This window comes from Lathamus discolor, chromosome 4, assembly GCF_037157495.1.
Source record: "Lathamus discolor isolate bLatDis1 chromosome 4, bLatDis1.hap1, whole genome shotgun sequence".
In the NCBI taxonomy this organism is placed as follows: domain Eukaryota; kingdom Metazoa; phylum Chordata; class Aves; order Psittaciformes; family Psittacidae; genus Lathamus; species Lathamus discolor.
In genome coordinates this window covers 106,620,318-106,634,599 of record NC_088887.1, presented here as the reverse complement: position 1 = coordinate 106,634,599, position 14,282 = coordinate 106,620,318, and the positions used below count along the sequence as shown (strand labels likewise).

At 36.0% G+C, this 14,282-nt stretch overlaps 1 protein-coding gene across 5 annotated transcripts in view; it reads left to right on the top strand.

Annotated features, from left to right (window-relative positions):
* PAN3 (poly(A) specific ribonuclease subunit PAN3) overlaps window positions 1-14,282 on the top strand; it is a 99,326-nt gene that overhangs the window by 21,871 nt on the left and 63,173 nt on the right. For 4 of the 5 annotated variants that reach the window (XM_065678467.1, XM_065678464.1, XM_065678466.1 and 1 more), the window contains 4 exons: window positions 1,123-1,189; window positions 2,860-2,930; window positions 5,170-5,232; window positions 12,182-12,343. In XM_065678467.1, coding sequence (XP_065534539.1) covers window positions 1,123-1,189; window positions 2,860-2,930; window positions 5,170-5,232; window positions 12,182-12,343 — 363 coding nt within the window. The remainder of the gene's footprint in view (window positions 1-1,122; window positions 1,190-2,859; window positions 2,931-5,169; window positions 5,233-12,181; window positions 12,344-14,282) is intronic. The other variant, XM_065678468.1, reaches the window with a different exon arrangement.

Genomic DNA, 14,282 nt, shown 5'->3' with positions numbered 1-14,282 from the left:
CCTCTGCCACCAACGCTGAGGTTGGTCGTGGAAAAATGTAAGCATAAAGAGCAATTCCAGTGACAAATTTTGAGCCTTAGTCTGTGTCTAGACTACTAAATTAAGCATGCCTGGAAACTTTACTTGGTGTTTAGGGCCAGCTGGCATAAAATGGCCTGTTTGTCCTGGTGTACGCTCACCCGATAAAGCAGAGGCTGCATGCAAACTGTCTATTTGAAGGGATCTCAAACCTTTTCACTGCTGAATAGTGCCTGGAAATTGGCTGGGAGAGTCCTGATTGATGTGGGCCAAAAGCATGCCCAGGAATATTTTAACAAATTGCTGGTTGTCTCTCTCAGTAATGGAGAACACTTCCTGACCTTGCCTTGCTTTTCTTCTCACACTTTTTCTTCCTGTGGGAGACTGGACAAAGAAAATAAGAAGCCAGGAGTAAGAAAGGACCTTCTTAAATTTCTCTGTCAAAGGGGTAGTTTAGGGCAGCACTGCCACACTTAGTCCAGTTTGTTGCTAACCCGTATCTCTAGAGGAGTGCAGGAGAGGCAGATGGAGTCTAGGAGAAATGTTGAGAGGGTTTCAGATGGCCTTCTGGATTGCAAGAATCACATGGTTTTGCTGAAAGGTCTCTAAAGTTTTTTGGTTTCTGTTTTTTTTGTTGTTTTTTTTTTTTTTTTAGTAAGAACGTATCGAATGTTGTACTAATTTGAGTATTTTATGTTGGGAAAGTTTTGTGTTGTGATGATAGTATATAATAAAGGGAGGAGTTGTTTCTGGAATACAGTGTGAAAGAATGTTTAAAGAAGATAAGTAATTGGCTTGTCTGATGTTTTGACACCATATAGAAAGAGAACCATAGGTTCGGTAGACCCTCCCAAGTTAGAAGAAATTCATGAAGATAGTGTTTTAATATACAGTCATTTTTGGTTTTTATTGCTCTCATGCAAAAAGCTTTAATAAATGTTCTTGTCAACTACAAATAATTGTCTGTTTAGAGTATTTAAATGGGGAATGAGCACAGGTTTCATAGTCTGTTCTTAAAACTTTCTAAGTAACATCCCAAATGCCATCACTTAGTCTTTTGTAGCTGTATTTTACATGTACACACTTTCATCTCCTGTTTTTCAGAGGATGACAAACAGCAGCAGCTCCCCTAGCCTTCTCAATGACAGTGCCAAGCAGTATGCAGGCCATGGTAAGTGCTTTTTAAAGTAATACATATAAAACTATGTTTGGAAATTTAAATTCACTTTTGCAAAACTAAGACTTCAGGGAGTTTTTTCTTTTCTTTTCTGATTTGGTTCAAGGTGCAGGAGAACTTCATTTTTTAACAATAATGTATTGTGTGATTACTTACAATACAAAGCTGAGTGTTACTAAACTCAGATTTTTAGCCTTCTCTCAGTGGGGAAAAACTAAAAGAAGTAATTTTTGGTCTTGTCACTTCAAGTGAATTGCTGGTTTGGACATCTGTTGTGAAACACTGATAGTGTAAGCCATTTTTGTTGCTCTGCAATAGTATGTCTTTATTGTGCTTTTCAAGTAAGTGTGTGGAATAAGTGTATAGGTTTTTATTCTTAAATTTAGGGTGTATGGGTTTTGTGAAATGTGTCACATAAATGATGATTTTCAATAGCTTTTTGTTTTGTCCTTTAAGCAGTACTTTACCCCTTACAATTTTTTTCCCTACTATAGGGAACATGGTTTTGAACCAGACAAAATGTCTCAATATTGCAGACCTGCACACTCACTAAATTATTGTGGAGGGTGTATTGAACTTCTGTAAGGAACTTTTCAGAATCCCTGCAGATTTTCCTCTGTGGCTGTTGAAGTTCTTTAAAAAGAAGAGGCTACTACTCCCTTATGGCAAGGACATACATTTAAAACGTATTTCTGCTCTGAAAATTGCTGGGTAAATGATGTTCTAGAACTCCATTTGCATGTCTGACCCTGTGGCTAGTCTACCTTCTAGGGTTATAATTTTTTAAGCATGATAGTAACTGCTATGAAATTAACTTGCTTGAAAGTTGTTTTTTTTTCTCTTTTTTTTTTTTCTCTTCCTCCTGGTCCATTTCCAGTAGGTTTTGTGATTAATTCTGCTTCCTTTGTTTCACTGAATAATCAGCTATTCAAGGCAGTGGAAGTCTCTAGTTTTAAATGCAGTCAGAGTTTGACTGTGACAGGTCAAATAGTGATGGTGATGCATGTGAAGGAGAGAAACCAGAATGACTTTTGGAAACCAGTTTAAATTCTGTTGCATCTCAGGTCCTTTTTTTGTCCCCTGCCTCCTCCCCTGCCAAGTTATGCTTCATTTGTAGAATTACTTTTAAAGAAATAACACCAGTGCTTACAGATGGCAATCATCTGCTAATTTGACAGCTCTACCCATGCAGTTTGGAGTTTTAACTTGCATCTGTGATTGTTACTCACTTTTTTGCACTTCAGCTCTGAAAAGGGTAAGTAGTGACAAAGAAAAAATCAATAAAATGCTACCAACAGAATGTAGACTTCTGCTACACTTAATTCTGATTTAAATTTGTGCAGAAGAGTTACAGGACAAGTAAAATTCACATTATTTGTAAGGCCGTGATATATGGAAGATGAGTAATTTTAGGTAACTGGAGATAAAGGTTGTGAAATATTAGATGGACATTAGTGCCAACAGTGAATACACTAACTGCAGATAAAGAGCACCATTTCTATTGAGCAGCTGCACAGAATCTAATAAATACCCTTTTTTTTTTTTTTCTAGCAGGGTGGTTGTTTTGTCAAAAGAATTTTTTTCATACAGAAATAAGTTAAAAATGTAAAATGCCTTTTTAATATTAGAGATGTCCAGCATGTTCTTTTACATTCTTTTTACAGATCCACTAACTTCACCAAATTCATCCTTGTTTAATGACTTTGCTGCCCTCAGCGTGTCTCAAAGGAGGAAGGTAGGCAAGCAACTAGCTCCTTAAGTAGTGTATTTGTATGTCAGTGGACAGGGAGGAACATCTGGAATAACTTGAAATGCTAGGTAAAATAAGGATCATTCTTCTAATGTTACTAGATATATTTTAATACATTGCTTCTGGTGTAAATAAGATCTTACAGCTTCATTTTTGCCACACCAGATCAGATTGTTGCTGCTATTACCAAATATTCCAAGCACTTGTAAGCGGAAGTTTATAAGAATGCTTTGAATAGGAAACTCAGGACATAGCCTGTTGAATTTGAAAACAAATTATTTTTATTGTATTGATGCACAAGCACCTGCAGGCCTTCATGGCAACAAGTTCTGAATACATTAAGAATCATTCCCCTGTTTATATATGATGTGAAGGTAATTCTTGCAGTTGGAAATGTGTTTAGTTTGAAAGACACTCTGATGTTATTGGGAAGCTAGGGTTTGGGATTGTTTATTCCCACGAATATCTGCTGAGAAATCTTTCTTTTACTGAGGGTAAAGCATCTTTTTCTAGATGCTAAACATCATCTTAAAACACCTTTGTCCTATGCCAACACAGCTTGCAGTGTTTTCCAGTTATACACTTATGAACACAGTGGCTGGAATAAGGGACAAAAGTTTGGTTACAGCAGAATTTTGTCATTTTTTTTGAACTATGGCTTATCAAAAAGATGGTATCTTGTCTCAACCAGTTAACAAATTTTACTTTTACTGATGACTTCCATGTTTTATTTTAGACACATAACCCTGAACTTTCCTGTAGTTTATAATGTGTTGTCTTAAAAGCAAGCTACATCAGCATGCTTGTGACTTTTCATAGAGCTTCACTTGTGTGCTGACAATTGGGAGTTCTGTATCATTCCTGCAGGTTAAGATTGAGCTTAAAGATAATTACCATAGCTGTGACCCATCAGACTAATGTTACTTAAAATGAAATGCTGTTGTATTATGTTAATTTCTTAATATATGATGTAGCCAAACTACATGGGATCTCTGAATTGCCCTTTTCCTTATGGCCAGTACAGTGCACTGGAAGTCGGATGTAAAAAAGAATGTGTAGTTTATCCACTTACTGAGGATAGTGAGAAAGAAAATAAGCATACATTCCTTTTTAACAGTTTGCAAGAAACATGTTTGTATATATACACATATAGATGTATGTACATGTATGTGTGTGTTTAGGTATATAAACCATGTGCACCAAAGAAAATAAACTATCGTACAGAAGTATTACCAGGGTGACCACTGCCTCTAAAAGTTACTTCAAAGTTAATTAAACAGTTAAAAATGAAAATAAATCAATTAGTGTTTGAGTGTAAAGCTCAAATAACTCAAAACTCAAATACATATGTAGAGGCTTCTCTGACTTGGTCCCTTTTTTCCCAAGAAGAAAAAAATCAGCAAATTAAGACACCTGCTGCTAACATAGTATCAAGAGGAAGATTTATCTGTGAAACAGATTGATTTGGTATTTTTCCAATTATTACTTCAAACATAACTGGCATTAATTGAAAGAAGTTTGTGTTTTGCTTTGCATATTAGCAACTTATTGTTTATTATGATTGCCTTTTTGTGATGTATGTTTGTATAAAAGGTTGTTAAATAATACTAGTAATGAGGAAGTTTTCATCTAATTTTACTTGAGGTGTCTAAAATCCAGGCATCTAGGCTCCCTCTATAGTCAGCAGAGAGAGTTGATCAGCTTAAAGGAATATTTGGTTCACATTAAGAGAAGTATTTAGAAAAGGCTAGATGTGACTGCTTTAAATGGTTAAAAATTGATGTCCAAAGTTGTCAGAAGTTAGTCACACTTTTGTAACTGACTTTTACTACCAGTTGTGGGTGTAGTTTCTTAATATTTTTAGCATTTTTTGAGTACAGTATTCAAGTTGTGCCGACTTCCTCAAAGCACTAGATGCTTGAGTACCTGGTATTTAAAAACATGTGTGATTTGCTCCCACCCCAGTAACTGGGATTTCTGGAGAGCTTGAGTGTTGGGATCTGTCAGGCTAGTGCTTGATGGCTGCTGTGACACAAGATAGAGAAGTTCTAGAAGCATGTGCTTCTACACGTTGACTCTAAAGGGAGCCGTGGTGATGAGCTCAAATGTAGGTGTTTAGGACATCTGCTATTTGAAAAAAAAACTTTGTTTTCTTGTAAAGAGCCCAAGGCTGAGGTGTTGTTTGGTGTGTGTGTTTTTTTTTTTTTTTTTTTTTCTGAGCTAGCTGGCAAAACCAGCATTTCCTTCGTTTATCACTGACTTGGAGGACAGATACAATACAGTCCTGGTAAGTGAATAAAGAGTAATCACTTTCCTTTACAAATTAGAATTATGATATTTTAAATATTTACAACTATGAAGTTATTTGCAACTATGTAAAAACTGTGTATTTGTGTAAAACTGGGAATAGTTTTTGTGAAAGTATGTAATATGTAGCTGGGTTAAGTAAGGAAGTTTAGTACTCGTTATTGTCTCTGAATATTGCTGACCATGTTACCCTGGCGGCCTTTTAACAATGGGCAAGCCATATGGAGATAGATATTTGATATCAATAAAATATTAAATATAAGACTTGATGATTGTAATTCCGAATATCCTTGCTTTTTAATTGGACAGTGACTAGTTAAGTTGCTTTTGATAACTTTGATATTTAAAGACATTCTACTTTTTTGTTTAAAAAGTGAACAGTCCTTGAATTTTTATGAACATTTGAGGTTCTCTGTTTAGAAATTATTAAACTGCATTTCAATTTTAGATTTCAGGAAAGCTAAGATTACTATTTAAAGACATTTTAATAGGATACTTAAAATGAAATCAAAGGAGCTAAGTATTTCTGTAGATGGAGCCTTGGTGGAGGTTCTGTCAACTGTAAAACCTTCTGGATTTACTGTCCGGTTGTTGTAACTCCACATGCAGTAAGACAAGCAACCTTAAAGTGAATTTCGTATAAGAGATTTTCAGGTAAGTATTAATCTACAATGCAAAAATAGGATTTATGAAGCATGGAACAAAAGCTAGAGTTTAGTAATAGACTAACCCTCTTTTCTGAGAATAATAATGTCATGCTTACTTCATTTTTTCTTCAAATACGTGTTATGCTTGTTAAAAATAGAGTGGGTGTTTTTCCTAAATTGGCTTTAGCTGTTACCTTGAAAAATGCTTCTCTCTAAACCCTGAAATGATCAGGCTGGAAAACTCCTTACGTTCATTGTGGTGGTTCTGGTAAAAAGTTCATAAAAACGTGCAACATAACTGATTGGAATCTGTTGCAAGGGGATGACAGCTTAATGCACTATAAAGAAAATATATGATGAAACCTTAGTTTAAATTTGTTCTGAGACTGTTGCCACCCATCCAGGCTAAAGGGTTCCCTATTTATCACTTGTCAGCCTTACAAGATAGTGAAAAGCTTCTTCATTTTACTTTTTTTTTTCTCATACCTTCAATCCTCATAAAAACTGAACTCTTCTGAAAAGTTCCTAACATTGGTTTATTTCCATTTCATTTTTTTAATTGTTCAGTCACACCTAGAGGAAGGCCATTAAGGTGAGAACCGCTGTTGGTCCACAGGCTGCAAGAAGTGAACTAACCGCTGTAGTGAACAACTTTCAGTAAAATCTTAATGCACTTTTGTATGTATTCTGAAGAGATCTTTTTTTGTTGTTTCTTTGATTTTTATTTTTTTTGTTTTGGTGTGTGTGGGTTTTTGGGTTTGGTTTTTTTTTTGTTTGTTTGGTTTCTTTTTCTTTGTGACCTCATCCATTGGTTTTAGGTGAGTAAAGCCAGAACCAAAAGATTCTAGATTAGAATGGGATATATAGGATCAATTATTTTGACTGAAATTCACGCAGAAAAGGGTGCTGCTTGTTAGTGCTCTCTAAGGAGATTTAAAGTAAGTGAGATTGGACAGCAGACTTCTTTAATTCACATGCTTTGATTAGCAGTAATAAATGTACAGAGACAATAATTTTGAAACAAAAAGACTGCATTTAAGCCTAGTCTGCATAAATTCAAGCTTTTTAATGAGTACAAAGAGAGTTTCCCATCTCATGTTAAAACAATAGAGTTAACTTCAGGTCCTGTGGAAATTAAATTCTTAAGGCCTAAACTATAGCTAGATTATTTTGAGTGTCCTGTCCTCCATCTAATTTTGTTACCTGTTGGAAAGCTATATTTCTTTCCAGCTTACTGTCTCTAGCTCTATCTTGGCACCCTTTGATACCTCTGGTATAGTTCAGTGGTGGTCATTGGAAAGCCATGTGTGCCCTCTTTGGTCTTTCTGTGTTTAATGAAAATATGTCAGTACAGTTGTTTCATGTTTCATAGCCTCCTGAATATAATCTCAGAAGTGTAAATCATGTTCTGAGTAGTTGAGGGGTCATTACCAAGCACCATGTCATGTCACTGTATTGTAAACTGCATAATTGTGGCTGCACAGACTTTCAAATATATCTGGGCCAAATTTATATTTCAAACCCCAAATTTTCATTCTGGGATTATACACCCCTGCTGCAATAATAAAACACTGCAGCTTGAAAGTGTTTCAAGAAAAAGTTGTTCCAGGAATATAGGAAGACAGACTATGCATCTAGAGAAAAAAAATGCTTGCAGGTAGTATTACATTTTCCTTGGTCTAAAATGTGTTCTAAGTATGATGTCATCTAATCTGTTTTACATTTTTCTTTGGAATGGTTGTTAGAATTGACCCTTGTTGTGTGCTCTTGCTGTTTTAATAATTACTACATAGTATGATATTTCGTTTTTAAGTTTGACATGAGAAAATGTTGACTTTATTTTTATGTATGGATTAGTGATGATTGTGTTATGTAAGAAATTAAATTATTAAAGCACTTCCTGTCAGCAACATATAACACTTGAATGTTGATGAGGAGTCATCATGTTTTTGTTGCCTAATCCTGTTGTGTATGTGAAGGAAAAAGAGCGAAATAAGATGACTGCATAGCACAGCAATTACCTTAGGATTGTACTTAAAAAGATCTTTCCTTGCTTTGGCTTTGTAGCTAAGCAGGATATGTTATGACCTACAGACATCTAAAAACTGTAAAGGCTGCCCTCAGTCCCCATTTTTAAAGCATAACTTTTTAGTTAGACACACAGATTTTGTCAGGTCCAGGTTACAAGATGGGGCAGTTAACTACAAATGTAACTTTAATATGCAAGATGCTTTTTGCTTGTATTTACAAGCTTTATTCGATTCTTTCTGTACCAAGGTGTATGTAGTCTTTTAGAGTGTGCAAACAATGTTGAAGATGCTGTACAATTATTTAAAGCAGCTAGAAAATATACCATTTTTGAGAACTCGTATGCTCAGGTAAAACCAGAGTAAAAGTTGCATCAGTCTTTAGTCCTCTTTTACCTATGTCTGACAATGTAATATTTATTTTTATCTGTTTGTACATGCAGATACAGTAAACTCACTGTACAACAGATAAACTCTAGCTAACACTACTGTGATACCTTTTGGCTATGGTAATTTAAGGTAGTGCTGCTTAATTTAGCCTTAGATGGGGAAGGCTTAAGATCACTTCTGTTCGCTTCAGTAGTATATGCGCATAGACAGCATTACCATAGCTCAGATAAACCTTTTGTTGCTTAGATTTATTCCTGTAGGATAGCCTTGTAACATCTTGCACCAGTGCAACCCTGAACTAAAAGGAGGAAGGGTAACATTGCCCACTGTCCACAAACCAGGAGGAACTCGGGGCAAAGATGCTGTTAGAGCAACTAGTAGGGAGAAAGAGAGTTGCTAAACATGTTCCCAAACTTCTTGTTGAATGAATGGGAAGCAAATAATTAAGCTGACTTGAGGAATATTTTCTGGCGTGGGCTAATTAAGTTACTCATCTGTAGTAGTGTTCTGATGTGAAGATGCTACTTGGAAAGGATCTTTCTGGTTTTAGAGTGGGTTTCTTTTGTTCAAGTGTAATGTTTCTCAGACTTGGGGGCTTAAGTTTCCTAATATAACACCTTCCCTCTAATCGTGCCAACCAATAGCTTGTTATCATTAACTGCTGGCAGAGGCTTGTTTCTACAGGGCAAGGGTTATAATTATTAGCTATGGTTGAAAATGCTTACCCTTCTCACCCTGGGGAGCCAAGCTGTTGCTTGCAATTAAAGGTAGTTAGCTGTTCCCTGCCTCATGTAAACATTTGCAGCCTGTAATTACTGCTGTCTCATACTTCTTTGCCCTGGAGGAACTGACCTCCTCTAGTAATGCTTTGTAATAATTAGGGTTTGTAGGTTTTTTTTCTTTTTTTCTCTTAGATTTCATGTTAATTATTGTAGCTTCATCTTATTTTTCCACTTAAAAAATAATAACGATGTCTTTGACCTTTCACAAGTCATTTGGAACTTGTAACTGTATTGGGATTTGAAACTGAGTTTGAGAAATACCTGCTGAAAGATTATGAAGTGTTTAAATGCTTTAGCCACCTTCTTCCCTTCTCCCTAAAAATAATAATAAAAAAAAGTTCAGTATATTGGAGTATCCCTTCATCTGTATGGCTGAACAGGGTATTTTAACGTCATAGAAAGACTTTAGGGAAGGGAGAAATGCACTCGTTTTTGAAGTCATCCAAGAGACTTGTCCCCATACCAAGAAGTTTGGGTTTATTTGTCCAGATTATCGTGCCTCTGTGTTTTAGGTAGATACATTAGTTTAGAAATGTTCAGTGTTTGATAAGTTCTTCCTTGTTTCAGGATGTACTATTCTATCTCTGTTGCTTTATTTGCTGCCTTTTGAGAGCTTTTGAGAGTCGATGAGCTTATTCAGACTGCTCAGTCTATTTGATCTTTCCTTTCTATTGAATCTCTCCTCTTGGCAGGCACTCATTTCTGTGTTTTCTGGTCTCCTGTAAACTTGATTGGATTTCTGAATCAGATGACATTGGACATTGAGAACAAGTGTAATTTAGAATTATTTTGATTTAAATAGACTAAAACTTGTTTCCAGATGTTAATATTGTATATTCCACCTTCTAATGCTCATTTGAACAGTGAAATCCTGGACTAATAATGCACTGATGATGTTTTATAATAGATAATGAAAGTAAAATATTAATTTAGTCTTACCCGTGTATTAGTTTAATTTTTTTATACCAGTAGGTCAAGAACTACTGGTACATAAATTGTCTCTGTGTTGCTTTATGGCATAGAATTGACCATTGATCGCCCTTGGCAGCCTCCCCATTATGGTCCTTCGTAAAACCTAAAATACAGTTTCATTCTGTTACCTGGAATCTGAATCCCATTGTAACCAAAATAGCTTCCCTCCATATTGGCTCAGTTCCTCTTTTGTTTTGGTCCTCCTTTGGAAAATATTTATAGATCACCTTTTATTATGGAAGATTGAAAGAAGCCTTTATGAATAGGAATGTGTTTGGACACTGGCTGTAGTCTGGTAGTCTGAGGCAGACTCTGCCCCTGCACTGAGAGAACAGGCAGAGAGATGAGGAGGCTGCCAGAGAAACTGTTCATCTTCATTATGTTATCGCTCCTAATAGCCAGGTTAAGGAGAACACATACTGCATTCAAACCCTGTCCTAAAGTCCATATTTGTCTGCCTGGCTTCTCAGACCTTACAGTTTGATATTAGTAGTCCTTCTGAATTATAAAGATGGTAATTCGCCCAATAGTTGTGATTCTCCCAGTAAATCATCAGTACTTAGATTTACCATGATCAGGCTTGCATTCAAACTACTGGAGGACTTTGTGCTACTCATCACACAGTTTACCAAATTTCTAAATGGTATGCCAAAATTGTTTTGCTTATTGTAATTAAAGTTGGTTAACTTGATCTTCATGGAGTTTATTGCCTTTGTAGCTCATAGTCAATGTTGGTATCCTTGGGGTCTTGCTTTTTTGTTTGCTTGCTTGGGTTTTAGGCAAATGAAGTACTAGTGATTCTGTTCACTTTTAATTCTTTCCAAAGCTTTCAGCCTAAATGTTTTATGAAGTAGAGGAGGGAATCTGTTTAGCTTTTGTTTTTGCAACCATTTCATGGTAGTTTTCTCCTGCGTTTTACAAATTGTTTGTGTGAGTGAGGAATTTCCCAATTATATTCTCACCATGTGTCCTGAGAGACAATTTTTAAAATGCATGTCAAGGTACATGTTGCTAAGATTTCTAAGGTGCCAGATGAAGTAGATATTGGAATAAAGGTAAGTTAAGCTTTGATTACTTAAAGTAGTCTACATCCAGGTGATGATAGTTGCATTTTCACATTAATAAACCCCCCAGAAAAACCACAGCAAAAGACAAACAGACCAACCCCTGCAATTTGATCCAGTCGTTGCTATAATTAGTATAAAAGGTCCTGGTCTAAATAAGTGTAGATGCTGAAATATTTCTTTTGGTGGTATTTACTATTTAGGTAGGTATATATATATTTGAAAGCACAGAGAAATCTGGAGAACTTCCACATTTTACCTGTTTGAAAGTCTTAACATTTTTTTTTTCCCCACAGTATGCTTTTACAGTGTTCATAGTTTATAAATAGTTTAATTTGTAGAGATCACTGCCAATGTAATAGAAATGTTACTGCTATTGAGGTACAAGTACCTCTGGCAAGTTCGCTTCCTCAAGCACATTTTATTTTCTCAATTTTCCAATGCATTTATCATGGTAATTCTTGTCTGTTTTCACTTAAGGTGGTGGCTGAAATTAGTGTTTTGAGTATTAACTTGAGCAGAAATGTTTGGGCCTTTTTTATTCATTGAGTTCTGCTGCAATTGGCCGCTTGGTTCTACCCGATTTTTAAAAGCAAGTCTTCAGGAGATGAGTCTTGACAAATTTGAATTTGAAAAGAAGCATACAAAAGCCAATGTTAATATCTTGTTGATAGAAATCTCAAGGGCAATGCTCATTTTTATGATGTGATTGAAGGTATCTATTGGAGAAATATAGAGGGTTTTTTTTTAAATGATTCCTAATTTTTACAGAATTGTCTAATTTATACTCATTTCAGTGGCTGACTTGTGATGGACAGTTTTGCTTATGGATAATCAGTAGTCCCTGAAGTTTTTTTTTCTTTGTAGTCTTGTTTATTATAACCAAATAGTCAGGATTGAAAGGAAACAGTCTCAGATAAATTTTACTTGCAAATTGTTTCCTATTCCACCAATCCAGAAATCGTATCACAGTGTAATACCTGGTTTAGTGTAGCTTTAGATGAGGGTTGTTAGGAGTGGCCTGGTTTCTCTCCTTCTTTTTCGTAGCCCAGGAAGTATCGACTGGGGATGCTGGATGAGAGGATAGTTCCGGTGGGATCAAAAGCAAGAAAATCAAAGAACCCTATCGGCTGTCTGGCTGACAGGTGTAAAACAGGAGTACCCATCAATATGGTTTGGTGGAACAGAGTCACAGAAAACAATTTACAGGTAAAATTATTTTTTACTAGTCACTTTTTCAGTAGTTTGGATGCTTTATTTTAGATTTTGGAAAATGTTAGAAGCAGTTACTCCAAATACAGGTTGAGATCAGAACAAATATTTCTTTCACAGCGAAGGCATAGTGGCCCTCCAGGAGAGACACTCAGATGTTTTCTATTCACCTATTGCTGTGCTATGTACTTTGCTTAATTATGTTATAATCTGTAGAGGAGAAGCAAAAGTAGTCATATTTAATGATTAAACCCAAACAAATGTAACCTCTTAATTTTCGTATGACAAAGGTTTCTATTGGAAAAATCAGTGATCTTTGTTAAAATGATTGACACTTAATACAAATAAATTCCCTCAGTACAGAATTTAAAGATGTAACCACCATGATCAGAAAATACATATTTTTAATTTTGATGTTAGCATAGCTTACATTTCTTAACTTGTTTGTTAAACTGTATTGTTACTTTATTCCTGAATTTTCTTCATCTGCCTAAGAGGGGAGAAGTGCAGCTGGGTTTGAGCCACTCTGTATATAGAAGTAACAGGTTATCCTTAGGGTGATAATGGAGGATAATTTGAGTCTAGGAGGAATCTGGTCCATGTCCCTTAAAATGGGATTTAAATGGAAATTATAATAGTAGTGGAAACTGCAGCGCTGCTGCTAATACTGTTTTTCACGTGTGTAATGCTTGTGATTCCTTAGAGATCATTATTTTAGTCTTTCTATGTGGGTTATGTTATTTTTCATGTTTTCTAGGTGAGTGGAATAAGTAAATGACAGCAGACTAAACTTGTGACATCTTAATGGTTTCTTCCAGTTTGCTAAATTTTTGCCATGTAAGGGCCAACATGAAGCTTGTATGAGAGACCTTCATACAAATACTAGGTTTGCATTGCTGATGTTTGGACATTGATGTTACTGAAGTTGGGAGTCACAGGCAGTGGGATGCAGGTAGACTGGTGCTACATTGTGTGGGGGCATTTGGGCTTACATATATCTTGGCCCTCTTGCTGCTGGGGAAGCAGCACAGCCGACGGTGGAGAAAAGAGGAAGCATAGAGGAAATATGTCTAGGAAGACCAGGTAAGATTGCAGAGGATTGGTTGGTGCCTGTGAAGCACTACTTTTCTTAAGGGAGAGAAGGTTGACAGGTTGAATTTACTGTGTGTATCTAATGGAGTATAAGCTGTAATTAAACAAACAGTTGCTTGGAGAAGAGAGAATTGGAAAATTGGTCTTTCGGATTTCAGGGGGACGTTAAAGGGCTGGAAAAGCCACATTTGTACTCCTGTCCTCCGTTGTTTTCTCAGCTGTTCAGTGTTGCAGCAAGGTTTGTCTTTGGTTGACTTCACTTAGAGCAGAAAAAGTGTTTATGGAGGCTGAAGAGCCAGTAGTATGAGATGTGGAACTTCTGTCCAAGAGCAATTGTCTTCTTAGTACCTATGCTCTCCAAAGCTGTGTTGAAAGTGTGGCAAAAGGAAGCTCAAGGTCCCCTAGTTTTCCAAGACTAGTGACAGTAGTCTTTTACTGGCTACAGAGCATATGGCTTTTGAAGGGTACAATTCCACGTTCCTTTATTGTGCCAGGATCTCAGCTGCATAATTGATTTAAACTATGTACAGCATAAGATTTTGTATTATGTAATGCAATTATGTCTCTTCCCATGGTGATGTGGGACTTCAGAAAAGCATGGATGTGCTTATGTGGTAGAAATAACAATAGGAGGATGTTCCAGCTACGGGAAATATAATTGGAGAAGAAATAGGAGAGATTAAACAGAAACTGTGGAGTCTGAATGGGGAAAGGTATAAAACCAGGCTGCAGATAAGATTATGGGGGTATATAAAGCGCTATGTACATGAGAACCCAACTTTTATCTTGAGGTGATCATTATGAATCTTTATCTTATAGTGTGAACATTTTCTAAATTACCATT